At 43.5% G+C, this 24,973-nt stretch overlaps 2 protein-coding genes across 4 annotated transcripts in view; both read left to right on the top strand.

The window, feature by feature from the left end:
- htt (huntingtin) overlaps window positions 1–11,553 on the top strand; it is a 31,046-nt gene extending 19,493 nt beyond the window's left edge. Inside the window, exons 46-66 of the mRNA XM_053329703.1 lie at window positions 65–187; window positions 292–499; window positions 780–925; window positions 1,093–1,270; window positions 1,359–1,457; window positions 1,546–1,730; window positions 1,805–1,931; window positions 2,051–2,154; window positions 2,393–2,547; window positions 2,646–2,785; window positions 2,880–2,965; window positions 3,078–3,208; window positions 3,298–3,430; window positions 3,819–3,974; window positions 4,123–4,313; window positions 4,612–4,726; window positions 4,892–5,105; window positions 6,746–6,965; window positions 7,203–7,365; window positions 7,931–8,091; window positions 8,222–11,553. Coding sequence (XP_053185678.1) covers window positions 65–187; window positions 292–499; window positions 780–925; window positions 1,093–1,270; window positions 1,359–1,457; window positions 1,546–1,730; window positions 1,805–1,931; window positions 2,051–2,154; window positions 2,393–2,547; window positions 2,646–2,785; window positions 2,880–2,965; window positions 3,078–3,208; window positions 3,298–3,430; window positions 3,819–3,974; window positions 4,123–4,313; window positions 4,612–4,726; window positions 4,892–5,105; window positions 6,746–6,965; window positions 7,203–7,365; window positions 7,931–8,091; window positions 8,222–8,435 — 3,249 coding nt within the window. The 3' untranslated portion in view covers window positions 8,436–11,553. The remainder of the gene's footprint in view (window positions 1–64; window positions 188–291; window positions 500–779; window positions 926–1,092; window positions 1,271–1,358; window positions 1,458–1,545; window positions 1,731–1,804; window positions 1,932–2,050; window positions 2,155–2,392; window positions 2,548–2,645; window positions 2,786–2,879; window positions 2,966–3,077; window positions 3,209–3,297; window positions 3,431–3,818; window positions 3,975–4,122; window positions 4,314–4,611; window positions 4,727–4,891; window positions 5,106–6,745; window positions 6,966–7,202; window positions 7,366–7,930; window positions 8,092–8,221) is intronic.
- A 2,331-nt stretch (window positions 11,554–13,884) lies between these two features.
- The window catches only part of rgs12b (regulator of G protein signaling 12b), a 44,583-nt gene continuing 33,494 nt past the window's right edge, over window positions 13,885–24,973 (top strand). For all 3 annotated transcript variants that reach the window (XM_053331983.1, XM_053331975.1, XM_053331992.1), the window contains exons 1-5: window positions 13,885–13,927; window positions 14,963–16,284; window positions 16,536–16,775; window positions 17,227–18,222; window positions 22,201–22,320. In XM_053331983.1, the coding sequence (XP_053187958.1) occupies window positions 15,220–16,284; window positions 16,536–16,775; window positions 17,227–18,222; window positions 22,201–22,320 (2,421 nt within the window). In that variant the 5' untranslated portion in view covers window positions 13,885–13,927; window positions 14,963–15,219. The remainder of the gene's footprint in view (window positions 13,928–14,962; window positions 16,285–16,535; window positions 16,776–17,226; window positions 18,223–22,200; window positions 22,321–24,973) is intronic.

Genomic DNA, 24,973 nt, shown 5'->3' with positions numbered 1-24,973 from the left:
CTCACAGGCATGCAAGAGCAACTTATAGTAACATTTTACTTTAACATATACTTTATTTTTGTAGGAGTGGTATGTGGCTCTGGTAAAGTCTCAGTGCTGTCTTCGTGGAGATGTTTCTCTGTTGGAGACAACGGAGCTCCTTACCAAACTACCTCCTGCTGATCTTCTCAACGTTATGAGCTGCAAGGTAACAGATACAAACACACACACCCTTTTTTCCCCCTGTATGCATACTAACTCTACTTTGACTCAATATTAACACAAACCTAAACTTGGTCTTCTTTCTTTTAGGAGTTCAACCTCAGTCTGCTGTGTCCATGCCTGAGTATGGGAGTGCAGCGGTTAGCGCGGGGTCAGGGGTCACTCCTGTTGGAGACAGCCTTGCAGGTGACCTTAGAGCAACTTGCTGGGGTTACACAGTCACTTCCTGCCCCACACCAGTCCTTCCTGCCACCCTCTCAGCCACAGCCGTACTGGGACCAGCTGGCGGCTGTGTATGGTAAGAGTGGGAGGAATCGGAAGGGGAAGATAGGTGGATTAAACTAATGAGGCAAAGTTCTGTAGTTTTTAATGCTGTTGGATCAGAGTGTGAGACAAGATTATTTAATTGAAACTTGTTGCATGAGTAAAAGTTACTTTATTGAGCAGGAATTCTATAAATCTGTAAAAGTGCTGTGTATGATGAGCAGGAAAAATGTCTGAAGTTGGCTTGGAAAATCTGTGGACTATGGTTGAAGTATCCTCTGCATTAACACATTCAATTTGTTAATGTGTTTCAGACAAGCCAGGTTTCTACCCCAGGGTCTTGTCACTTTGTAGAGCTCTGTCCCAGTACCTGCTCAGTGTGAGCCAGCTGCCTTCCTCACTACATATCCCCTCTGACAAGGAACACCTCATTACCACGTTCACCTGCACCGCCACAGAGGTAAAAGCCCTCCATATTAATACATTAAAACATTTAATTGTCTATTTGCCTGTTTTTAGAGAGGACTGATTCTTTATCTTAAGTGTGAGCCACCAACTTACAATCTTGCTTAGTGTTAAAGTGTCAATTATGGTTCTTTTAACACTCTTGTGTCACTCTTTGCCCAGGTGCTAGTATGGCGTCTGCTCCAGGATCACTTACCCCTGAGTGTGGACCTGCAGTGGGCTCTGTCCTGCCTGTGCCTGGCTCTGCAGAAGCCCTGCGTCTGGAACAAACTCTCTACCCCAGAATACACCACGCACACCTGCTCCCTCATCTACTGCCTACGCCTCGTTATGGTTGCAGGTGAGGAGACCGGGATGACTTAATGTGGTTACATAGCCTTGAAAAAAAATTGTTGATTGGAAAAAACAACTTTGTCTTTTCCTCCCAGTGGCTGTGAGTCCTGGAGACCAGCTTCTGCATCCAGAGAAGAAGAAGACAAAGGCGGAGAGGGATGCTGAAGATGAAGTGGACTCACCACATGCTGGCCGTGAGCATTCACTCACACTTGTTTCATTTAACTTAGTATTTTAGTCTGCCACGCGACTCATAACAGATTCCCTCTTTTTGTGTTTCAGACTTGTGTGAGTGGCAAGCATGTGAGATCATGGCGGAGCTGGTGGAAGGCCTGCAGAGTATCCTCTCCCTAGGTCACCGTAGAAACAGTGCAATCCCCGCTTTTCTCACTCCAACTTTGCGCAACATTGTGATCAGTTTGTCCCGACTGCCTTTAGTCAACAGCTTCACCCGAGTACCTCCACTGGTCAGTATGTGAAATGGTATGGTTGTTTATGTATCTGCATGGCGAACAGTATAAACTTTGATGTGCTGTTGTAGGTTTGGAAACTGGGCTGGTCCCCACAGCCAGGAGGAGAGTTCGGCACAACGCTGCCTGAGATCCCTGTGGACTTCCTGCAGGAAAAGGATGTCTTCAGAGAGTTCCTCTACCGCATTAACACACTGGGTACAGACATACACACTATTATGAAATGTCTCCAGTTGCATTTACAGTATCTGATGCCACATTTACTTTTTAAATTTCAGATTTTTTTTTCTGAATGTGAGTTCTATGTATTCTTACAGGCTGGAGTAGCAGGACTCAGTTTGAGGAGACCTGGGCCACTCTGCTGGGGGTGCTGGTCACCCAACCAATCACGATGGACCAGGAGGAAGAGACGCAGCAGGAGGTATACACATATATTCATGAATATTGTTCACGTCCTTGAACAAGTTGCTAGCTAGTGAGTTTCTAAAATTACAGAACTTTTGACTTCCATAAACCTGCTTAAGCACTTACAAACTATTAGTTTGATGAGAAACATGCACAAACATTCAGACAAAAAGCACTAAAGAAAGCCACTCAAGCTGTTTCATTATACCTGGAAAATTTTAAATTCTGTTCCCCTCATCTGTTTTGCCGTCTAGGAGGACTTGGAGCGTACCCAGTTGAATGTGTTGGCAGTGCAGGCCATCACCAGCCTGGTGCTGAGTGCCATGACTCTGCCCACTGCTGGCAACCCTGCAGTCAGCTGTCTGGAACAGCAGCCCCGCAACAAGAGCCTCAAGGCCCTGGAAACACGGTAGCTATGCAGCCAGTTTTTTTTTGTTTCCACTGTGGTAGTGCCTTAAAGAAGTATGCAACAATATTTGTTTGGGGTTTTTTTGTGTTTGTGCCCAGATTTGGAAGGAAACTTGCAGTAATCAGGGGTGAGGTGGAGAGAGAAATTCAGGCTCTTGTGTCTAAGAGAGACAATGTCCACACACACCATCCCTACCACGCCTGGGACCCTGTGCCCTCTCTGTCAGCAGCCTCTGCAGGTAACAAACATTTACACACTTTATATCCTCAGCTCCTGCAGTGATGGCTACCGCATGTTTAACTTATTAAATGTCTTGTTAAATTCTGTTTCAGCAGGTACACTGATCAGCCACGAGAAGCTGCTGCTTCAGATCAACACAGAGAGGGAGATGGGCAACATGGACTACAAACTGGGACAGGTAAGCATGCATTAATGAACAGGAAGAGAAGATGAAGGAAGCTTGAGGAGCACTTTTCCTAGATTTTCAGTAGTTTAATAGTTTGTTCTACCTGTCATCCCTCTCTATCCAGGTCTCCATCCATTCAGTGTGGCTAGGCAACAACATCACCCCACTGAGGGAGGAAGAATGGGGTGAGGATGAAGAAGACGAAGCAGACACTCCAGCACCCACCTCCCCGCCCATGTCTCCTATTAACTCCAGGTCAGAGAAATAATTTGCAGACACGTACACATTTCTTCAGTATCTACGCATATGCACAGTCTGACCTTCTGCTGTCTGTGTGCTTTTAGGAAGCACCGCGCAGGTGTGGACATTCATTCATGTTCCCAGTTTCTTCTGGAGCTGTACAGCCAGTGGCTGATCCCCGGCTCCCCAAATAACAGGAGGACTCCGACCATACTCGTCAGTGAAGTGGTCCGATCGGTGAGCTACGATACACATGCTCAGATATCCTCTCACTTCTTCAGCTGAGGATCTATTCACATTGGTGTTTTTCTGAGGAATAGTTTTGAATCTGTGAACAGTTAGGCAGCAATTTTATTGTCTGTGTCAGCTTGCATGATTCAGAAATGCAAAAGATGCTTAAAAGAGTCTTCATGAGATTAGAGGAATAGGCTTTTATTTTCTTATACACATGAGTAACCATTTTGCGAATCTGCTATTGCCCAATATCACTGGCTAGTCAACAAATATGTGAAAATATTGGGGATATGTTGGTGGATCCCAGTAGGCCTATGACCTAAAGGGAAATTGTCTTCGTTAGCTCAAGTCTCTCTCCCTCTCCACCATCTTCTCCTTTTCATCTCTGTAGCTGCTGGCGGTGTCGGATCTGTTCACAGAGAGGAATCAGTTTGACATGATGTTCTCCACCCTGATGGAACTGCAGAAGCTCCACCCGCCTGAGGATGAGATCCTCAATCAGTACCTGGTGCCTGCCATCTGCAAGGCAGCTGCTGTGTTGGGCATGGTGAGCTGAGCTGTGTGTGTGTGTGTGTGGGGGGGGGGGGGGGGGTGTGTCAGCAGAAATGATTTTGTTTATATAGCGAAGTATCATTAATCATTAAAGCAACAGACAATATGTCAAATACCTCAACCTTTTGTTTTTTATTTTTTAGGACAAAGCAATAGCTGAGCCCGTGTGTCGCCTGTTGGAGACGACCCTGCGCAGCACCCACCTGCCTAGCCGCATGGGGGCTCTGCATGGAGTTCTATATGTGTTGGAGTGTGACCTGCTGGATGACACGGCCAAACAGCTGATCCCCACCATCTCTGAGTACCTGCTGTCCAACCTCAGGGCTATCGCTCAGTGAGTATCACTCACATCCTCTGTTTCAGAAACGCACACACATCTCATTTCATCTAATAAGCTGGACTAATGATGAAAGAACCTTAGGGAAGCGCTGTGTTTAATGTCAGCGACTGCACTGTAAGTGGATCTTGAAAGGAGTTTGTTTTATCCACCTTAATACTGTGAAGCATGCAGTACAACTTTTAGCCACTAGGTGCTACCCTTCACCTTTTCAAACAAATATCAACTTGTCTCTATTAAGTCCATTTCATCCAGAATATTTTTTTTATATTTCTCTCCCTTCTGAATCCTGCAGCTGTGTGAACCTGCATAACCAGCAGCATGTGTTAGTGATGTGTGCAGTGGCCTTCTACATGATGGAGAACTACCCTCTGGATGTAGGAACTGAGTTCATGGCTGGAATTATACAGGTAAATTAGTCTTTTTCTTTCTTTTTAAATGAATCAATATGTTTATTGTATCCTGACATGTAAAGAGTGGATGTGCTGACCTCATTACCTTTTTGCAGTGTGTCTAACATGATAGATCCTTTCCTGTTTCTTTTCTGACCTCCTGCTTCTGTCTCTGTCTGCCAGCTGTGCGGTGTGATGGTGTCAGCCAGCGAGGACTCCACTCCCTCCGTCATCTATCACTGCGTGCTGCGGGGTCTGGAGCGCCTCCTGCTGTCGGAGCAGCTGTCACGTGTGGACGGGGAAGCGCTCGTCAAACTGAGCGTGGACAGAGTGAACATGCCGTCCCCGCACAGAGCCATGGCTGCTCTGGGCCTCATGCTCACCTGCATGTACACTGGTAAGTGAGGTGCTAATTAAAATGGACCACACAACGCACTGTTGCATCCTGCATGCTGGGTAACTCACCAGCATGCACAACATTTGGACTGGTGCTGCCATTACTGCTGCTGTGACTTGACTTTCACAATCCACTGTAAAAAAATCACTGAAGCATCGAGCTAGCTGGCTAACTCACCTGCAAGGACACTCTTTATTAGTGGTGGACTTATGTATAATTGGCTATCCTCATTTAAGTTTGCTTGAATCTATTACTCTACCACAATAAAGCTGTGCCCCGTTTCATCCCTGCACTCCACACTCCTTCCCTTCCCAACAGCATGTAAAATATAGTGTTATCCCTGTGAAGTGAGCCCTCCACCTCCCCCTACAGATTTTCCTTTGCTATCATAAACTACACAGCCTGCTATCCTGGAAGCTTTTTGTAATCTTGTTTGTACAAGATAACTTGTGCATACAAGACCAAATATCTTCCAGGACTTCAGGCTCCCTGTATCTAAAATTTGATTTGTTTAATAACACAAAGTTTTCCCCCCACACCACCCCAACCCAACTTTTGGCCTCTGATGTGTAAAAGTTATATGTGGTGTCTCATTTCTGAAGTTATTTGAGCTCAACCCATGTAACTGGGACAAGCTTGAGAACAGCTCTGTGGGAATGTGTTGCTGCAGCCAGGCACACTGAAAAACGGACTGCCTCACTGCGCATGCCAATACTGCATGCAGCTGACAGCACATACTATCCATATAACAAACATTTTATATTTAGTGATGCATCAAAAGTGCACAGATTTATATGTATTGGAAAGTTTTCATCTAAGTACTCTGATGATCATTACCCACAATTATAATCACAACAGTAATATCTTTGTTCCATTTGCATACCTACATTTGCCACATTTACACATCAGCTGTCTTTACACCCATTGCCAGTAATGCCAGTAACACCTGCTTGTTCTCACTGTGAAGCATGTCATGACTAATATTAGCCATTTAATTTCATTACATATCATTACAGTATAACAGACCTTTCAAAGCTACAGCCAGCCCTGTATGACGGCATGAAAGGAAGTGGGAAAAAAAAGAAGCCTGCTTGCTCCCTGCATGTGACTTATGTATTCTATATGTATTTGTGATATACCCTACCTCTAACCCCTACGTTGGCCCCTACTAACTCTTGCAACCCCTTTTTATTTTAGCGTTTTGTTCTCCTTGCGCTGGCGGGTTAAATAACACTTTGTTGCCGAGAGCTAGCCAGCAAATTCTTTTAGAGTAAGTCCAACTCTTGCAAATGCAAACCCAACCTTTTTAACTTTCTTCCCTTTTTTCATGTGCTTTACAGCTAAGCACGCTGAAGCACATTCAGGTCACAGGAGAGGTTATTCTAGACTGTAATGTACTCAAGAAACATACAATTGAAAATCGCTAATACTTCAAGCACTGGTCACTTACAAAATAAAGTACTTTTTTAAACTAGGATGCGAATTTGACTGATGGTGGCTCCCCCGGAAATTCACCAACCTTCTAATTTGAACCAAATTCTCATCTGAATCTTGTGATTACCGGTGTCCGTACCCCGACTCTAACCTCTCCCCCACTGGTACAACCGGTGCCACTCCTCCTCCCCCTCTCATCTTCTCAGCGGTGCTTGCGTCGGGTTCAGAAGTGACAGGGGTTAGAGGTCAGGTTGACTCTGGCTCTGCCGTAGCGGAGGCGGTGGGCGTCACAGCGGGTCATGTTGGTTTCTCCTCAGGCAAGGAGAAAGCCAGCCCCGCCAGTCGCCCCACCCACTCTGACCCTCAGGCCCCAGACAGCGAGTCCATCATTGTTGCCATGGAGAGGGTCTCGGTGCTCTTCGACAGGTATACACATACACACACTCAATTACATATATATAAACTGCACACAGCTTTGGTAAGAGAAAAAGATTGTTACTCTTATATTTCAGCTTTCCTCCTTCACCATGAACCCTTTTGACTTCTTTTGGTTCGTAGTGTCCAAAAACGATGATGGTGGCAGCTGCTTGTACTGTATTACTTAATAAAATCGTAGAGGCACTCGTTTAGTTCCCCCTCATCATTCGCGTTTCCTGTTTATAGGATCAGGAAGGGTTTACCCAGCGAGGCTCGAGTGGTGTCCAGGATCCTGCCTCAGTTTCTGGACGACTTCTTCCCACCGCAGGACGTCATGAACAAGGTCATCGGCGAGTTTCTGTCCAATCAGCAGCCCTATCCGCAATTCATGGCCACCGTCGTCTACAAGGTCGGTAGCAGGACAATGAGTTCATGCCAGTCCAAAAATAAGTTTTCCTTTGCAGTTTATGCTCTAATGTTATGAGATTTCTTTCACCAGAGAGATAAAACAATGTTCTGAAGTTTCTCTTTTACTTGGTAGGTCTTTTCTTGCAAAGAGCCTCACACTGAATTTCAATGAAGTTGTTACTTTGGTACCTCTGTTTCAAGAATTCCAGCCAGATCTTTGTTGTCTGATCAAACAATAGGTTGTCAAGACGACATCAAGCAGGCGCAGAGCCACTGTGACCCATCTTGTTTTGTTTCTTTTTTGGGGACGTAAAATAAAGAATAAATGAAATCTATGTCTTTGTGCTGGAACAATTCAGAGTATGATCAAATAAGAAGCAGCATGATTAAACCCAGTTAATGAAAGCCAGGCTACTGGTCACACTGGGAGGGAGGGGTTTATGTGATGATGCAAAACTGGTCATACCTCATTAAAAATGCATATTGTTGATATATATCTGACTGTAGTGTGCTTTTTTTTCAATTCCTCTTTTCAATTTCTTTCTGCTGTACATCCACCTCTTCAGGTTTTCCAGACACTCCATGCCACAGGACAGTCATCTATGGTGCGAGACTGGGTGCTGCTGTCCTTGTCAAACTTCACCCAGAGGACACCGGTGGCCATGGCCATGTGGAGCCTCTCCTGCTTCTTCGTCTCTGCTTCCACCTCCCAGTGGATCTCAGCCCTGTATCCTTTACATGATATACAGTAGAGCCTCATGAGTGAGACGGTGATTGGGTTGCTGTTGTTTTTTTTAAGAAGTGTAAATGCACCAAACAATGTGTGTCCTGTAGTCCTTAACCCTCCTTTTTACCAGACTGCCACACGTGATCAGCCGAATGGGCTCCAGCGAGGTTGTGGACGTCAACCTGTTCTGCCTGGTGGCCATGGACTTCTACAGGCACCAGATTGACGAGGAGTTGGACCGCAGGGCTTTCCAGTCCGTTTTTGAGACGGTGGCGTCGCCGGGCAGCCCTTATTACCAGCTGCTGGGCTGCCTGAAGTGCATCCACCAGGATACATCACTCTGAGGGCAGCAGACTGAGATAGACACGGAGGCAAAGAGAGAAGGCGGGGAGGGGTGAAGCACCGGGGAGAAAAGTGGATTAGATTGTGATAGGGGGAGAAATGAGCTAGCCGCATACACCTCAAGCTGAGACGGAGGAGAGGAAAAGAATGTCATTAGATTAGTATACTGTAGCCTCGTCCCTTCCCTTTTTTTTTTTTTTTTTTTGTTCACCGATCTGAAACGAGAACTACTGATGTCACCATGATGAATTCAGTAAAGTCAATCTGTGTAACTATTATGGTGTGTGTAAATGTAAAAAGAATATGAAGAGTGAGATATGAAGGACACTGGCTGCAAAACCCTCAAACTGTGGTTCTGCCTACAACCACACACCTCCTTCCCCCCCCCCCACAGAGCATTCCTCGAGAAGAACGACAGCACCTTTTTTGAACACTTCCTCCTATCCAGCACCTTGATTTAAAAAAAAAAAAAACGTATAAAGATAACATTAATCAAAAATTTAGATTTATTTTCCTGTGAGGACTTGCTTGAGTATTGTGATGTCGGTGAAGTAAAATAGAGGAGAAAAAAATAGAAAATGCAAAGTATTTACTATATTTCAAGTTTCAATGCATCTATTTTTCAGTGCTTTTTTTTGTTAGTCCTTAAGGTCTGGTTAGGAAACTGACAATGGGCTGACTCAGCAGATGTAGTCAGATATGCCTGCTTAATGTTGTCAATATTTAGTATCTCTGGAGACTTTTTTTTTTTTTTTTTAATATTTAAGTTGTGGTCATTATGTGACACACAGAGTGAGTTAAATAGTGGAATATTTTATGTGTCAGAATGATCACTAATAGCCATAGTAATTTGTTTTCAAGATAATGAGGAGCAGGGGATGGATGTTGCAAATGTGCAAAAAAAAAAAAAAAAGTGACTTGTTTGCACACGTTTCAAGCAATGTGTAACAATTCCTGTATGTGTGCAGTGGCCTATTGAGGAGAGAACAAAGAACTAGACAGGTATATATTCATTTTCTGCCGCTTTCCAAAATTCTACGTAGTTTTTAATAGTTTAAGGGCCCATATACAGTATCAACACTTGATTCAGTGAAAACTGAGTAAGAAAAATACCAAAATTACAGTGTTTTATTTTTATCTGTAGCAGAGGGGAGAAAACATTTCCCCTCATGGTTTTATGATAATGCTCATCTGTCTAGTCCTTTTTAAATTTGCTTTGAGTCTTGTATGATGACTCCCCCCTCCTCCTCCTCCAGTGCACCTGAATGATTCCACCTGTCCATTTCCTGTACTTTTTTAATTCTCAGGATGTAAGATGTGATTATTATTGTTGTAATAAGACAAAGTACAGTCATCTTTAAATGGAGCTACCTTCGTATCTTGTAAAAAGTAATTGTAAAGTAATATGAAAGCCATGGTGCATGATGAGAACTGTGTAAAGACAAGAGATCTTTAAACTGACAGTAAGATAATGAAGATAATGTGATGCTATTTTTTTTCTTTTGTCTGTCCGTTTTAACACACACATATATATGATCAAAAAAAAAATCAGTGAATCAGAAGACCGCAGAATGCAGAAAGCAACAAGCTTCTAGTGTTTTAATGAAGACTTGACTTTGAGTTGCCTGGGAGCGTGCTGGGCTTCGTTACTCTGTACATACACTTGCCTTAGATAAAGACTGAATATATGTATGTCCTGTACACTGAAAGCTTGAAAGCATGCTTAGCATTACTGCTATTTTCTTGCGTAGTCCTTAATACTGTATTTCCATGGGTACTGTTGTAGTGGAAGAGATGCAACACAATCCAAAGGGAGCCTTGTAACCTTAGCGACCAACAGCAGCTTTGACAAATCAACAGAGGAGGAAGTATAGCGTAGTGACGCCACGGGGCAGCAGGAGTTTTCTGTTTTTGTTGAGCTTTAAATACTGTTTTTTTTGTGTCTCTGTTAAGGATGGGTAAATATTTCATCATTCATTGTCTTTGTGCAGAATATTAAATACACCTAGCACTTAAAAACTTGAACTTCTTCTCATGTTGATGTTAGGCGCTTTCCGGATATGCAATGAGTTCTACAATACATAAAAGTAAAAAAACATCATAGTGATTTGTTTGCTGAGTATGTTCCCACTTTCCAGCCTTAAAGGCAATGCCACTTGTTTCCTTTGATCCTCTTTAAGTTAATGTATTCACACAATAAATGACTTAAGTCTTCTGCTGCTTGGCAGACTGCAGCTGTTATTGAAATTCCAGTGTGAGGCCTCCCTGAAGCAGATTAAATGAACCTAAATGAGTCCTGTTTTCCCTCAGCTGGAAGATCAACAGTCTCTTCAGAGTCTATTTGGATTTTGTGTCGAGAGGCTAAAAGTAATGCAGCGTGACAGACAACACCTTTTTTTCCCCCTTCTCTGCACTGCTTTTAAATGTTGAAGGAAATTATTCAAAAATGGGATTTAATACTGCTCGAGTGAACAAAGTTTCTTTTCAGTTTGTCTTTTAGTGTCTTCTCCAGGCTTAAGAGGAGCAAAGGACCGAGTGGACGCCCCTGCAGGGGGTAATGCGATTGCCCAGAAATCTTTTGTGGTTTTGGGAGATGGGCGTGGAGGTCAGGGACATAGGTCATGTTCAACTGATTTAACACCGCTCCCCTTAAGACATTTTTTTCAACTCTACTCCCACTTGAAGAATGAACAATTCAAAGCATATTTGACAACTTGCATCGTCGACTTATTGGTTTAGTGTCATGAAAAACACTCTGGGTTCTTATAATGTCCCATAATGTGAACTGTCTGCAATTAACATGCGCTTGGCTTTAAAGAAATACCTCTTTTCCCCCTTTCGTGAAAATCCAGTTTGGCGACAATTTCCTCTATTTAGAATAATTCAATGATCCTGTTTTCTGTGGAGGCTGCAGAGGAAGCATAGACTAAGAATAATGTGATTCCCTTTACAGTTTTCTTCAGTCTGGTCCCCCAGCAGGACCCCCGGAGCCTTCACATTTATTTTTTACAATTGCCTGTAAAAAAGAAGGAAAAAAAAAAAAGAATGAAAGAGATGGTGTATTTCAGTTAATTTGAATATTTTAAAGAGATTAATCACTGCATATGATCTGTTGAAAACATGAATAAATTATTTAAAGATGTTAAAGTTATTAAGTGTGATGCTCATGATTTGATTATGCAACTTCTCTCCTCAGAGTTCAAAGTCAAACCAGAAGTATGCGCTTTCAGATGAAGATATCACAAACTTGACTGCTCTGCTACACACAGGATCCTCTGTCTCCGCTGTGTTCCTGTGAAAATCACACCAACGCGATCAACCTGTGAGGTTACAACCATTAAAATGTTCTGCCTCGTCCTCCTCTGTGCTAGGAACAACAAGCTGTTTCCACCCAACAAGATTAGCCAGACAGGCAACAAAGAAAGCACAGAGAAAACACACCATTTACCAACATGTGCTCAGTTAAAAGGCCCATCATAGCATATTGTATTTCTATCAGGTTATGAAGCCAGTTATCTGACCTTTAACTGTAACTGACATATTACATGATCCAGTTATCACGTTTTGTACAATTTCCTTTTTCTCAGTGAGCCCGTAATTCCCTTTTATAGACCACACAGTATGAAAACACGTGTGGCTCCTAGTTTTACAGCACCCATTAAGATGGGTGCTTCATGATTAAAAGGTATTAACAAGATTACCCAGCAGCTGCCATATGGTTCATGAAGCCCTGAGCTAAAATCATGATGGCACAGGTATTAAGCAACTGTCCATTGCAAACACCTCTAATGGATGAACTTTACAGAAGGGGTTTATCATGTCATCCATGTGATTTACAGTGAGCACAGCATGTTTCATTTACAATACAAAGTTAAAACTGAGCACATCATTAACATTCAATATTTGAGATATTTTTAGCTTTTTGCAACTGTAACTTTTGAAGGTAAGAAAGTCAACAATGTATCAACAGGTGTGTGTGTGCATGTCCTGTGTTGCAACTAGTTGTCTTTATAGCTTGAAACACAAATTCAGGTGTCAAAGTTAAGCTACAGAATACACAAATATTTTTTTGACATTAAGACATCCAGATTTCTTGCTGAAACTGGATTTTTTTTAATTAAATCACTGTCATGAAGAACACCTGTTTCACATTTATTTATTTTTACAGCTGCAATGAAGAGTAGTTGGCCCAAGAGATGCCACCTATTTTGTTAATCTTTTTAAGAATATTTGCTCAATGTGAATATTCTGTCTCTCATTACACTAAACTGAATATTGTTGGATTGTGGACAGAACAAGACATCTGAAGATGTCATCTTTAGCTCTGGCAAACAGTGATCAACATTTTTCATCATTTTATAGACCAAACAACTTTTTGATTAATAGAGAAAATAATCGACAGGTAAAAGACAACATGTTTTATTCTCATTCATTGGACATTATATCTATTAGCCATAACAAAATCAGCAAGATCTAAGTCAAATCAAATCATTATAATAGACAGATTAATCAATAATTAAAATAATTGTTAGTTGTAGCCCTAATGCTTTTTCATCTTAATTCTCATCTCTTATTTTCTTTATGTTCTGCATTCTGCATAGTAGTGTTATCTTCAGTTCAAGGACCTTAACCCCAACAAGAAAGGACATATCTGACATCTCTGTTGAGCAGCTGTAAAGTTACATTATAGATTAAAGATGAAAATAAGGAGCTTAAAACACATCATAGTGACTTTTCTTGCATTATTTGAACAGTTTAGTGCCCCCCTCCCCTCCCTTTGCTGCCCGCTCTCTAAACACACCTCCCTCTCCTCCGGTCCTCCTCCTCCTCCTCTTTAAGGCTACTTCGCCAGATGGTGCAGCCTTTTCTTTTGTTTACCCATCGCGTCCATGAGTTTACCTTACTAACCTTAGCTACTAAACTATGGCCACTACCCGAGCAGCAGCATCGTCAGGCACCGACAAGTAAGTCATTTCTCTAACTACTTCTCCCAGTGGGTGAACCCTCTAAACCAGAAAAAGTCTTCTTTTTTTTGTCGGTACATGAAAAAAAGGACCTGCATCCACCTTTTTTTTAAAACTTTGCTGTCGCTGCTTCACAACTTCAGGCGTTGTTACCCAGCTGTTGTCGTTCCACTTTTTGCTGTCTGTCTTTCCCGCTGTGTGGTGATAAAACTCACATCAATACATGTCCGTTGTTAACAGTAAAACGCCCAACATTCATCAGCTCTACTAGTCGCGCTGAGTTTTTTTGACACCTGTAGAGTCCGGCGACTTGTATATACTTTTTATTTGGGATTTCTCAATCTAACTTTTTTGTCAATTTATCCACATTAACCGTTCTCCACTCTGACTGACAACCCGGCAAACCAATGACAGCATTTAAAAGCCTGTGTACACCGCCGTTGTCGTGGTTACAGGCCGACATTCCAAAGAGCTGGAAATAGAGGGGCGGGACTATAGTTGAAGCAGGGGTGGATGCACTTTTTCGAAGAGTAAGTGACGGCATGATAAAAAAAAAAAGTTTTTAACTCTTGTAAATGAACGGAATAACACACGCACTCCTCCGCTTTCAAGTCATGCTATTCCACGCTGTTAAATATCCCTCAACAACGGCCCGTTAGCCTACCGGACCTAGCTTTTGTTAGCATGCGTGGCTAACCTGCTAACTGTGAATGCAACGCGTCAGCTAACGTTTCCTAACATTTAACATCTCATTGAACGCTCAGTGAAAACTCTGCATGACCAAATAAAAGAGTCCAAACACGAATGAAAAAGAACAATGGCGTTCATTCTAATGTATATGTGAAATGAAACAAGTTGAAAAAAACCCCTCAAGTTACCTCACAGCGCAGGTGTTGCAGGCTGACTCATTTACCTGCACATCTGCCAGGTGTGAAAACGCCTCTGCTTTGAAAGCATGCTCCCCATTGGACAATATAGAGACTCCACCCTGTCTGTCCAGCTTTGACTGCATGTAAAGTCCCTTCCCCTTCACACACTTTATATACAACCACCACTGCACTTAATAACACTATAATAACTGTATTCCCCAATCAGAATCAGAATCAGCTTGATTGCAGTAAAACAGCACAATGTGATTTGCTTGTGCAGGCTCTAAAAAAACAATGCCCACACACACTCACACATAAGCAAGTGCATCAGAGCACATGATTAGAGCAACAGTAACAGCAATGAAGTATTGCACAAACCCTTATTGCCCCGCCTAATCCTGCTACACCATTTATTGCACTGTCTCAAATATATAGATATGTTTCATATTGCATAGTTCATTTTGCATAGAGTTCATATTGCACTTTATCCCATAGCGTTCCTTGCTATTTTGTGAGATTTTATAATCATATTGAGTTGTTATGCTGCCACATACCTACACAGACTTCATATTTAGTCTATTTATAAAGATATAAAAATAGTACAATAATAGAGGCTCAGGTAGAGACAACAGGAGTATGTTAAGGAGGGAAAAAAAGCTCTTGTGGTTGACTTGGCTCTGTTGTGTTGTGCTGCAGGTAACAAAACGGGAGCGACTGACACCAGGATGGGATTGCTTCAGTAGCGAGACGGTGCCAGAGCTCGAGCCAAACTCTCACCCCTTTGCTGCATTTAGGACTGCGACTCATTTTTTCGTAGCAGCTTGACAGCGGAGCCGTTTGACAAGCAGACAGACATTAGATATGTGTTCCCGCTTGATCAGAGCACCGGGAACGTATAATGACTAACTGAAACTTGCTGAATTAACGGACAAGAGAAAAAGCTCCCTGGCACAATGTTCAGGCAAGTGGATACATCATCCAAGAGACGCCCTTGTGGTGGAAGTGGGCTCAGCCTGTCTCAGCCTCCTCCACCGTCCTCATCATCCTCCACCCAGCAGAACCGTATCCGGGCAGTGGAGGTGGCAAGAGGGAGAACAGGGTATGGTTTTACACTGTCAGGCCAAAGCCCTTGTGTTCTCAGCTGCATCCTGAAAGGGAGCCCTGCGGACTATGTGGGTTTGCGGTCAGGAGACTACATCCTCTCTGTCAATGACATCAATGTCTCCAAGGCGTCACATGAGGATGTAGTCAAACTGATCGGACGCTGCTCTGGCGTCTTGAAATTAGTCATAGCCGAGGGAGAGCGTCACAGGCGGCACCATCACCACCAACGTGCCTCTGGTGGTCGTCACCATAGCACCAACACAATGGCAGCATCCTACCTGGACTCTTGCTCTAGCGACGATGAGTTGGACGGTTTCTACGACAGCAGTGTTAACAACAACAATAACAGCAGGTCAGGTAGCGGAGCCCGCGGGGGTTGGTACAAACCTAAACTGGATTCTAAGCAGCTGGGCATCAACCGGGCAGAGAAGGTGGTGGCAGAGCTGCAGTCAGGAGGAATTTTTAACATGATCTTTGAGAACTCCAGCCACTCTTCCAGCAGCTCAGACAAGGAGAGACCCGTGGTCGCCTCGTCGTCCAAACCACGTCCGCTGTCTGATCCAGAGTTCCCCCCGTATCGTAGCGCCTCCCGTTCCCAGAGCAACCCCATCCTACTCTCTGAGGAGGAGATGGCTCAAGTTCTGTGCGACGATTCGGTTTTCCTGGATGCAGACTTCCACCATCTCCACATGCACCACCACGAAGAGCAAGACGTAGACGTAGGAGATGGGGGTGACATGGTCTTAGAGCCCAGCGAGGGCATCCTCAATGTGGGCATGATCGTGGGTTATCTTGGCTCCATTGAGCTGGCTTCCACAGGGACAAGTCTAGAGAACGACAGCTTGCAAGCCATCAGAGGCAGCATGAGACGCCTCAGGGCCGAGCAAAAGATCCACTCACTGGTCCTCATGAAGGTTAGATTAAATGTTTTGTAACCCATCTGAAGACAATAACTTCATGACTACATTTTTTAATTCTGCTTGCATTTATAATTAAAGTGCTGGAAGCAATAAACAAAGTGACAATATTATTCTGTTGTAGCACAGTGTATCAAGATGAAAGTTTGTCTGTCATCATGCATTTGCTAATGGTGTCTGGTAACTGTGATTGTTTCATCATTTCTCCTGCTATCATGTTATAACATGAATTATGTATATCCTCCCAGGTCATGCATGACAGTGTGCGTCTGTGCAGTGACAGGGGTCAGGTCCTGGCCACCTACCCTGCAGAAAAACTGGCCTTCAGCGCCTGTTGCCCAGACGACCGACGATTTTTCGGACTGGTGACGATGCAGGCCACGGACGACCACGACGACCGTTACTTCAGCAACGGACGGGATGAAGAGGGTGGTTTGAGGACCTCCTGTCACGTTTTCATTGTGGACCCTGACCTCTGCCACCACCAGGTAAGAACAGAGAGGCAGTGATGGGATATATTGAGGATTTACATACAAGAGATACCTCTATCATTACTGTATCATTTGAAAAAATGTGCTTATATAGATACATGGCACATTCTGGTATGTAAACTCTGACCCCCAATATCTCACATTGAAAGTGTAGATGAGTTTTTCTACAAAGCTGTAACGAAATAAGACAAAATTCTCTAATATGTGTTGCTATAAACAGCTGTGAAATATTTTTTCCTAAATAGATTACAGTCTAAAAAACCCCAATTCTGTTTCAAATGAGGAATTATCTGATTAAAAAAAGAAAACAGTTAATTGAATTTGCTAATGCTAATCAGCCATAGAAATATTATCAATTTTATTCAATAAAAAAAATGTTTAGCAGCAGTTTAAATATTTACCTGGAGATTTTTTCAAATATTTGACAATGAAACCCTTTTTATCTCAGGTCCATTTGAGCGTGGCCATAAGGTTTGGCTTTGAGTGTACCCCCGATCCAGACACAGGAGGCTGTCTAGAATTCCCACCCAGCTCCCAGCCTCTCCTCCAGTTTGTCTCCGTACTCTACCGGGATATGGGGGACAACATCGAAGGGGTCCGTGCCCGGGCTTTCCACGATCCAGACAACGACGCCCAGCAGAACCACAGCACCAGTAGCAACAGTGACAGTGGCATCGGCAACTTTTTACCAGAGGAGAAGAGCAACAGAGTGCTATTAGTTGACCTCGGAGGTCCTCCTAACAACAACCACACCTCTGGTCCACGCCACTGGGACAGCCCACCTTCGTCCCAGCAAGCTTGGAGCCCCACCCTGGGAGCCGCAGCACCTCTCCCGCCTCCTCCTCCTCCGCCAACTCTGAGAAACGGCCACTACCGTCACGAACCACACCTGGCTGACCTCCCTCACCCTCTCCCCTTGGCTCACGCTGACGTCCCCGGCAGACACTCTCGAGGTGTCCACCCACACCACTACTCACCAGGGAAGCGGGGAGGAGCCGTTGGAGGAGGAGAGAAGAGAGGGGCCGGAGGAGGAGCGGCAGGAGGAGGGGTGGAGACGCAACGTTGGCTGCCAGTGCATGTACTGAGAGACTGGCGTCAGCAGCACCACCACAGCCACCTCCAGGGCCTGAGCAGCGATCAGGAGTCATACGCCGAATCCACTGACGGATGGTCATCAGCTAACTGCAGCACCCTGCCCCCACCCATGAACAAAATCCCAGCCGACCGTTACCGGGCCCCGCTGGCCCCTGGAGACCACCTGCCACCACCTGGAGGGAGCCAGCCTCCTCCTCCTTCACATCCACACACACACACTCACCGGCTGGCCGTTCAGAAAGATGAGTGGGCTAAGAAGATATTCGGTGCTGGTGACAGGGAGAGGAGTGGGGCAGAGAGAGGTGAAAGAGAGAAGAAACGAGGGAACGCCAAAGACGGAGAGAAAAAGGTACATTTTTTTTATATAAAAGAAGTAGTAGTAATAAGCAGTAGTATAAAGCGTTTTTATTATTTATCAGTTTTTCTGCTAATTACTTATTTTATCCATTTCCATTCACATATCTTAACCTTAGAAATGTTCCATAATAGTTCATTTTATGATGTGTTACTCTGTGCCAGTTTGTCGGTTGTGGCCTTTTGGAAGAGTTGTGTTAAAACTGACCATGAGATGAGAAACCCGGGCAGCAGGTAGCATCCCCCATCACACACCCCTGCTGTGGAAATTTACTCTGACTAGAGTCTGTCCAAGACTACAGTTTATTGAGGCTATAAATCCATCTGTGTTCATCCTCCGCGTTCTCACCCTTTTCCTTCTCAAGGCCCTGCGTTTAACACATTCAGCTCTTTCTCACTCACATGTTAAACTTTCCAGTGGTTTGAATGTCTCAATGGACCATGTTCACCCCACCAAACACCCCAGTACTATGTTGAATGATGCGAGCACCCCTGTTGGCTCTCTCCCCATGCTTAGAACAAGTGAATTGATAAGTTATTTATCCACGCTGCTCCAGTATCAGATCATGTATTATGCACCAGCCAGGCATCTGCCTTCACCTGAAAACCACCTGTTTCTCACCGTAATGAGTCTCACTGGTGGTAGCAGCTTTTAGACTAGTTTTAATGGAATAAATGTTTAATGTACCACTACCAACTTCTTCTTTGAATATGCAAGTTATGGAGCTCCAAACAACATGGTTACACCAACGAATGTGACAAACAGTAAATATATATGAGTCTACTTTTCCAATTAAGATAAATCTACAGTTGAATAAGTTGAATACACTGGCTGCATTGTTTAGTGAGGATACATCCTGCTGTACTGAGATGTAGTTCATTATTGAGTCATTGTTTTCAGACAAAAGAAAGGAGCAGACTCAGTGTTGAAACTCTCATATAGAATCTTTACAATTGCATTGTCTCAGCCTGGATTCACATGTTTAGAAGTTGCTGGGCATAGACACTCAGTTCCTTCATATCACAAACAGGCTGCTATTTCCCCCCGGAGTAAAGGTCTTAGAGGACAGGGTCCCAGGCTGGGACCCCAGGGGACAATCAGAGGAAGTGTTTACTAGGCCAGGGACAGGGTAGAGGCTGACAGTGAGCGGAAGGTGGATGTTAACCTCTCTGAAAAATGTCCTCAGACTGGAGACACAGAGCTGTGGAGGCTTTGACAAATGTAGATTTGTTGCACTTCATCTAACTTTCATAATACTTCTTTTTTTGTTGTTAACATTACCCAACTTGTTAAAAATACTATATGTGTATGAAGTGTATTGAGGCGATGTGGCTGTAACTGCCTGTGACTGTTTTCCACACGGTGGCACTGTTTCACTATTTGGAACCTGCATTACTTTGATCCTCCATAAGGAAACCAATTAAGGTTTTTATTAAAAAAGCTATACATTCATTCTCCTTGGTGCCTGAAATGTACCAAAATCATGTCTGCTCTATATGATTTTGGTCTTCTTACTGACATATCTGAAGTGTGTATGTGTGTGTGTGTGTGTGTATGTGTGTGTGTGTGTATGTGTGTGTATGTGTGCGTATGTGTGTTTGGTTTTTATGTTGACAGCTGTGTTGTTATAAACAGGAAGGATGGCTCTTTTTAGTGACATTGATCGCATGTGTTTGTGTGAAGAAAAGAGAGAGGGAGAGAGAGAGAGAGAGAGAGAGAGAGAGAAAGAGAGAGAAGGGGGAAAAAAGATCAACTGCACAGATACAAGCTGCGAGTTTCCCACTAAAATTTAGTCTTTCAGATGTTTCTCAGAAAAAGCTCTGGTGCAGCCACACCCATAACAACCCCAGCACTACTGACTCAGATCAACAGAGTCATTTTTAGTTTCATTTTTATCCAAAATCTGAGTTTATCAAAACCTTTTGTTGGCTTTCCTCATCATTGTCACAAAAATTAAGAGTTGTTTATAACAGGTAAAACAGAGGTTATATGAGAATGTGTCCACATATGTGATCAAATGTTCAAATCTGTGTTATCTGACACACACACACATGCACGCACGCAGGGTTGACACAGTATCCAGGCAACACCACTGGTCATCTCCTGATGAAATGCTGCCAAGACCTGCTCCTAATCAGCCAGTCAGATTCAACATGTGTTATAGTTTGGACTCTGGAGCCTGTCAGCATTGATTCATTCCTCATTAGTCAACTGGAGTCCACTGATACGCTCTCTGCTACGGCGTGAGGAGAAAATGCCATTTGTGAGAAGATAGAAAGCACCAGAATATCTCTGTCGTTCTCTAAAGACGAAAGAACAACAGTTGTTAAAAGGCTAATTGTCGAGCGTTTGAAAGAAACGCGAGACTAAGCTGCTTCTCATCTTTGGTTTATAGCACCGGTCAGCGGGGGTTACATCATTGTCAGATGGCTTTCAACAATAAATCCCGATGAACCAGCCACTAATTTTCTCATTTACTCATTTTAAGCAGCGGTTTATGGCATCATGTAACAGCTGGCCACTTTATAGTTCAGTCACTCCAGTTGGCGGGATTCTACTGCAGTAATTCTTACAACATATGAATATCTTGAATATGATTTGTATATATTATCCTGATCTTTATTATTAAATGAAAGAACATTGAGCACACACATCTGAATGATATAATTAAATCCAATGCACAGTGCACTACTTTCTCAGACAGAGCTCTGCGAGTGTCATTCTTATTTCTGTCCATCTCTTTTTTTTGTCTCTGTGCTATGGCTATGTGGTTTGTGTGGTTCACTAAAGTACAATTTGGTACTGCAGGCAAAATGACAGGACTGTACATGCCAACGTGTAACATGTGGAATTTAACATTTAAGTGGAAAAAAAAGAAACCCCTCTTAAACAGACATGCATATGTGACAGCAAAGCTCCAGACAAGACTGCACTGATCTGGCGATGGAAGCAAAGGACTGCGCTGTACACGTGGCTGTGCTATATTTTCATTTAAATGACAGTTAGACATTCAATTTTCTGTACCACCTGTCCCCTCAGTCACACTCAAGTAGAGCAGGTGTCCTTTAAAAAAAAAAGAAAAGAAAAAAAAAAGTGTGAGAGCATTATTAACAGGCAAACTCAAGAGCTTGGCTAGTGGTTGACATGTTTATTATTTAATATAGTCCATAGTCCTTCAACACCTAACACCCATGTACTAATAATATAAAATGGAACTGAATGAGGGTGCATTAGAGAATGAGTGGCCTGTTAACTTGTGTTTTTTTCAGGTTTCTGTGTTACAGCTTGACAGTTGAGGTTGCTACAGATAACAGTGTTGCTATAATGATACATAGGCTGCTGTTCATTTTATTATAGTAACAAAATAAACAGTTTTTTTTGTACACAGATCCCTTAAAAGCTTTACAAAATGTGTTCTTCCTTCTTGTTCCTTCACTTGGATGTTTATGCTTCACTGTGCAGAATGATGTATGCTTGACACTCAAAGCTTGTTTTCACATTCTTCAGCTGAGAGGGGGGGAAAGTTCACCTTAATGCTGGACTGCGGGACTTTTTTCTTATAAATAAACGTCCGTTCCATTCAAGCTCTTGCCAAACAAGTTCACACAATGCTGATGAAGCCCATCACTGCCAGATTAATATCTCTGTATTTCACAGTATACAGCGTTTCTAAATGCAGTGTTATGTGATGACATTCCTTGCTGACAGTGTCACTTTATTACATTTTAATGCTTTTTCAGGTGAGAGTAACCATTTAGATTCCCAATGTGTGGTCAGTTGCTTTCAAATAAGGACTATTTGGAAATTTGCACTGACGTCTAGAGTAACCACCGAGCTGGCTACCTTCCAGTTTGGCTCCCTGATAATTTAATTGGGGAGAAACTAATTTAATCGTGCACTGCCATCCCTATCTGTATGCACTGTATTACAAATGGCACACAAACTGAACATGTGTTTCTTTTCTCCCCTCAGGGTGGACGGTTTCGTGGTCTGACTATGGGCTTCCCTCCTCTACCCCAACGCTCCTCGGGCAGACGTTCCTTCGGACGCTCCAAGCGTCTCAGCCTGGCCCGCTCCCTGGACGACCTAGAGGTAGGAGCATACGTGTACACACACACACACACACACACACACACACTCACGCCGTACATACATCTACCAACAAGCATCGAATGTTACCGCAGTAGTCGAGCCTCGTCGGACCACCGTGTTACTGTCACATTCGAGCCACACGTGCACCATCCATCTCTAATAATAGCAGCTCATACGCATCATGCATCCTCACATGACACTCACAGCCCTCTCCTCATATCACCGTGGCAACAAAGCAAATACAGCGAGGCAATATATACACCTTTCAGCTGATATATAGGGAACCATTGGTTTAGATTAAGACATACAGCTTTGGTAGCAGGGGACCGCTCTACATTAATTATGGTCACTTGTCACACATTTCTCTGTACAAGCATGGCATTTTCTGCTGACTGCATGCAGCGTGGCTACACCGAGGCAAGAATCCTACTTCTGCTCTCCGTTTAGCTGCAAGAAATGACCTGGCATCCAGTCATTTGAGAGACATGAGTTTTGCCTAACAATATGCCTATTTAGTTCTACTTTACAACATTTTATAAAGAGAAAGTCTGCAGCGGCCGCTCTAGTACTCAGGCAGAAGAGATTCAATAGACTGCTATCATGGCGACCATTGTAAGTGCCTTTGAGGCAAGGCCTAGGTTTGCACAAGGTTATACTCATCTTAATTATGTTGAGATTTAAATAAATACCATCCGGTTTCCAGCATCTATTTTTGTCAGCCGTTCATTCTGTCTTATAGTTCCGTCTTGGCGGGACAACGCTGCACACTTAAGTTAAACTGAAGTACTGTGTGTTCTTCTCATCATGGCCTGCCCGTGTGTATGTATGTTTGTGTGTGTTTGTGTTTGTGTGTGTGTGTGGGTTAAAGTTTGGGAGACCATAGAAGAGTCCTGCTGTCTGCGAGCGCAATTCATAACAGCGGCGTTGATTGTCTGTGTTATCCTAAGATAGAGATCAGAGGAAAGCTAAATGTTTCCGCCGTTTAGTGGCTACTTGGGCACCCAGGGAGCAGATGAACAGATTCCACTATGTTGCTACGGTAGTAATAGTTTTTCATATACATTTTTGGCATTTTTCCTTTATTGGACAGCGCAGTGGGGAGCGACAGGAAGTCAGATGGAGAGAGACTGAATGTCATAACCGGCCTCGCTGAATTAAAAGTGGTTGAAGCTACTTTTCAAGCCAACAGGCCCCAAACTGTGTTTAAATACAGAAAATCACACAACACTAGATTGACTTCAAGCTCCAGACTATTGGAGGTTACACTTTACCGCACTTACGTCCACATCGTGCTCTTAAAGGTGACAGACAGAACACGTTACAAAAGTATTTTTTCACAGGCCCGTTTTATAAACTGAATGTCATCCTGGTATCGTGCGTCACGGCTTACTGGGAATTAACCACAGCCAGGGTTAAAGAGGTTCTGCAACACTTAAACATATTTGTTGAGCTCTAATCTAAATGATATGCTTGTACTATGATGAAACACATTAGTGCTGCTGTTTAATATTGACAACATTTCTAAAAAAATCAGTTGAAAATGACTCATCTACTGTTTTAAATTAGCCCTGAAACCTGCAAGGCCAATCATGAAATATGAAATAAAAGGATGTTAACACACACACACACACACACACACACACACACACACACACACACACACAGCAGGGCCACAGCTACATACTGACTATACTACCACTCTAGTGACCGTCAAAGCTCCAGCCGACTCTCTCTGTGGGTTTCCAACATGGAAACAAGGTTCTGTCTTATAGTTCCGTCTTGGCGGGACAACGCTGCACACTTAAGTTAAACTGAAGTACTGTGTGTTCTTCTCATCATGGCCTGCCCGTGTGTATGTATGTTGTGTGTGTGTGTGTGTGTGTGTGTGTGTGTGTGTGTGTGTGTGTGTGTGTGTGTGTGTGACAGCAGTTGCTCATGGCTGGCTAGCTCTGACTACCAGCTCTACATCGCTATTCATACTACACCGAGCGGCGGTCAGTCGGTATCCCCTCGCCTCCCCATGTCATACACTACGTAGCCACGAGGCCACGCCCCCTTCCCCTACAGTTGTCTGCTGTGCGGTCATCTGAAGGGAGCAGAATTTGGGTGTGTAGTTACTCTTTAATGTTTATTAGCTACACCTGTGCTTGTGTCTGCTGTGAGCACATTATGACATTCCACCATACGCACTTTTAATATCATGACACAGATTATAACAAAAACTACACAGCAGGTGGTCAAATTCAAAGCACATTTGGATCATCCACCGTTGTATGTGTGTTACTCTGTCTCAGTGCCAGACAATCCCATTGCAGGGTTTCTCTCTTCTTTTCTCCTCCTCACCCCCCCATTCCTCCCAACCTCCCTCTCCCTTTATTCTACCTTTTTCTTCCGGTCGTTAGGCCTTTTTCTTTCGCTGCACATGCTGTAATGTCCACAAACAGAGAGGGCTTTGTGTTGGGAGAGGAGGAGGGGTGGGGGGGTGGGATTGAGGTTCGAACTTAGCCTGCACTTCTAATGAGCTCTGATGAGCAACAAGCTGACATTCTTCTCGTTAGTGAGGCCTCAACACAAAAGCACATAGAGTGTATAGACACCCACACACACGCACATACACAAGCACACAAAAATGAGAGACATGCATACACACAAA

Source organism: Scomber japonicus, chromosome 2 (assembly GCF_027409825.1).
Source record: "Scomber japonicus isolate fScoJap1 chromosome 2, fScoJap1.pri, whole genome shotgun sequence".
NCBI lineage: Eukaryota > Metazoa > Chordata > Actinopteri > Scombriformes > Scombridae > Scomber > Scomber japonicus.
Note: the sequence above shows the minus strand (reverse complement) of the source record. Positions and strands in the feature narration are given on the sequence as shown.